General features: G+C 42.9%; 1 protein-coding gene across 1 annotated transcript in view; it reads left to right on the top strand.

Annotated features, from left to right (window-relative positions):
• The window catches only part of LOC103604204 (ADAMTS-like protein 3), a 128005-nt gene extending 124998 nt beyond the window's left edge, over nucleotides 1–3007 (top strand). Inside the window, 1 exon segment of the mRNA XM_008588783.1 lies at nucleotides 2756–3007. Coding sequence (XP_008587005.1) covers nucleotides 2756–3007 — 252 coding nt within the window.
• Nucleotides 3008–3521: the final 514 nt, after the last annotated feature.

Below are 3521 nucleotides of genomic sequence, written 5' to 3'. Positions count from 1 at the left end.
TGGTTTGATTGACCAGAAAGTCTTTTTCAGTTAATTTTAGAGCAATATCATTCAAAGGGCGGAGAAGGAAACACTGGAGATGTAAGAAATGAATTTCTGAATAAGAAGGAAATGGGGTGATTGGGTATTTGACCATGAAAGGAAAGAGTAAAGATGGGTAGTCAAGCTGATAGAAAAGAGGGTGTGTATGTACGATGGTACTTCAAAAAGTCATGGAAAAATAGAATTAAAAGATAATACGAATCTTTCCATGAACTTTGTGAAGTATCTTCATATATGTTGTTGTCATTGCTGTTATTTCTCGTATGAAGTTAGGACAGTCTTAAACATATTAAAACAATGAAGATGTTAGACAAGTTGGTTAATTACTCTAGACATCCCAATTGTGCAAGGAGGGGGTCAGGCTGCATACAACTGGAACCTTCTCCCAGCTGTGGTTTCCTATGATCCTGTAGGGGAAACACCCTATAGAGTAGACAAAGGGATTTGAGACACCCAAGAGGGAGTGTGTAGTCGTCACCCACAGAGCCTCAGACTACAATGATGAGTACGAGGATCTTTGGTTCTCAAAGCACAATTAACTAACAGTTGCTAATCCTTCTGTATATCCTCTCTTGGTTAGTAGGATTTCTGTCTGTCCAGTTCCCCAAACAACAAGCATGGAGTCATTCTTGCCTCTTTCTCATTCTTCCCTTATGTGTAATTAACCATTAAGTTGTGCTGATTATATTTACTAAAATCTTTCTTGGTCCCAGCTCCATCTCTCCATCCCTACTACCGTCCTTGTTCGGGTCCTGAAGTCACTTACCAGGACACCTACAGCAGCTTTCTAACTTGCTCCTCACTAAACTCCCTCAAGTCCACTCTCTGCACAGTCCCCAGCCTAGTCCAGCTAAGGCATGAGTCTGATTCTCTTCTTTGCAACATTCAAAATATACAGATGTTTCCCCATCACCGAAAGATTCATGCTCATTCACAGGCCAGCAAGATGTTACAGGGGTCACCCTTCCTGGCCGCATCTCTGGCCACTTCCTTGCTTTGCCTTGAATGGCATCCTCAGCCACGCTGACCTGTTGGTTGCTCCTTGCCCACAATAAGCTGCCGCTGGCTTCCCTGCCTTTAATCAGGCTCCCCTCTTGGTTGACAATGGCTGCCACATGGTTAAGTCCTTTTAAAAAACTTTTCTTTTTTAATAGAAAATTTCAAACATATAAAAGAAAAGAAGCCAGTATAATGAACACCCGCATGCCCATCCCCCAGCATCAACAATGATCAGCTCAGGGCCACTGTTATTTCATCTGTGCCACCAGCGGTGCCCCCACCCCACTGATCATTTTTGAAACAGGCACAGACAGCATATCACTTCATTTGTGAATATTTCAGGATGTGTCTCTAAAAAAGAAGGAGTCTTTAAAAAATAAAAAATCAAAATACCATTTTTATAGTGTGGCCCTCAAATCACTGCTGTCAGAATCATCCGTGGTGCTTTGTAAACTGATGATTTCTGGGTCCCACTGAGTCAGACACTCTGGGAGTAGGGCCCTGTCACCAGCAATTTTTTTTTTCTCTAACAGCTATTTTTTTATTGTGATAATATATACATAACATAAAATTTACCATTTTAACAATTTTAAACTGTACAGTTCAGCAGTATTAAGTACATTGACATGCAACTATCACCACCACCCATCTCCAAAATGTTTTCATCATCTCCAGCATCAAGTCACATATTAAACAATAACTCCGCATTGCCTCCTTCCCTCCAGATCCTGGTAAGCTCTGTTCTCCTTTCAGTCTCTATAGTTTTCAGTCACCAGCATTTTCTTTTTTCCCTTTTTAGTTTTAATTAATTTATTTTTAATTGATACAATATTTTAGTTACCAGCATTTTCAACAAGCATCCCAGGTGACTTTAGGGTTCTCATCCAAGTTTGGGAGCTACTGGGTCAGATGGTCCCTAAGGCCCNGGATGAGTACCAGAGCCTAGAGCCACCACTGTTAGCTATGTGACCTTAGACATGTCTGTAAATTTTCTGCACCCCAATTTCCTTACCTATAAAATGAGCAAGTTGGGCTTGATCTCTCCGGGGATCTTTCCGGCTCAAAAAATCCAATGATTACTCTCCATATGTGATTTGACAAGTCTAGATTGTAATGGTGCCAGAGGAAATTGAGAATTAAGAGCAAATCCAAGAAGCATTCTGGAGGCAGAGATATAGGGACCAAATGACAGCAAGGGATCAAAGGCGCTAAGAGATTTCTAGTCTAAGAGTCTGTAAGGGCACCACCACCAGTGACAGAGTCAAGTAATCGGGCAGGACAGCTGATTCCATGTCGGATGTGTTAAGTCTGCGATGCTGACGGGCTGTTTACAAAGACAGTAATTCACAGAACGTGAGATGAAAGGGGATCTCAGCAGTAATCGGGCCGAGTTCCCTCTCGGAGCAGGCATTTCCTCCTCTTCAACACCTTCAGCAGTGGGCAGAGGTCGCTGCATTCAGAGATGGCTCATTCTGGTGTTGAACAACCTAAGTTATTTGTAAGATTTTTTTCTCCTGTTGAGCCAAAATATACGTCCTTCTAATTTCTGTTTTCTGAAACAAACAAACAACCCCCCCCCGCCCCGATCTGTGCCCTATCCCATGTGACAAGCTTTCACAAATTTGAAGAAAGCCGTCATGGATCCCGAGAGCTTTGCTTTCCCAAGCTCATCAATTTAGCCTTTTCAGCGGTTTTCATGCCTTGTTGTTTTTAGGTCCTTTACAACCTCATTGCCCTTTTCAGAACACACTGTCATTTGTCAGTGTCCCTTTCAGCTGTGGTGCAGCCCAGCGAGTCCTGGGGGAGTGTGGATTACTTCTCTTTGAGAAGGCGCAATGCCTCTAGTGCCACGGGCCAAGCGAACCGGCACGTTCCACGTAGGACACGCATAGCCTTTTCCACATGGACTACTGTCAGGCCTGGTTGTGGCCGCAGAAGACACTGTGGACTCTGTGAGGGTGAATGACCCCAGAGTGATTGAGTAAGGAGAGAAGAGTGTTAGGCTCCTGACAGAAGTGCAGAGATTTAGAGGAAGAAGGGGAATCAGAAGAGGCAGATGGCGAAGGAGTGAAGTAGTGGACAGAGGAAGGAGTCAGACCCAGGAAAGCTCAGTACTGTGGACACCAAAGGAGGGACGGGTTTGAAGAGAAGAGCAGACAACAGGATTCAGATCTCACAGAAAGCCAAGGAGAAACGATGAGGACTAAGAAAAGGCTGGTTTGATTGACCAGAAAGTCTTTTTCAGTTAATTTTAGAGCAATATCATTCAAAGGGCTGAGAAGAAAACACTGGAGATTTAAGAAATGAATTTCTGAATAAGAAGGAAATGGGGTGATTGGGTATTTGACCATGAAAGGAAAGAGTAAAGATGGGTAGTCAAGCTGATAGAAAAGAGGGTGTGTATGTACGATGGTACTTCAAAAAGTCATGGAAAAATAGAATTAAAAGATAATACGAATCTTTCCATGAACTTTGTGAAG

This window comes from Galeopterus variegatus, unplaced genomic scaffold, assembly GCF_000696425.1.
Source record: "Galeopterus variegatus unplaced genomic scaffold, G_variegatus-3.0.2 Scaffold5033, whole genome shotgun sequence".
In the NCBI taxonomy this organism is placed as follows: domain Eukaryota; kingdom Metazoa; phylum Chordata; class Mammalia; order Dermoptera; family Cynocephalidae; genus Galeopterus; species Galeopterus variegatus.
The sequence above is the reverse complement of the archived record's forward strand: the minus strand, read 5'-3'. Positions and strand labels throughout refer to the sequence as shown.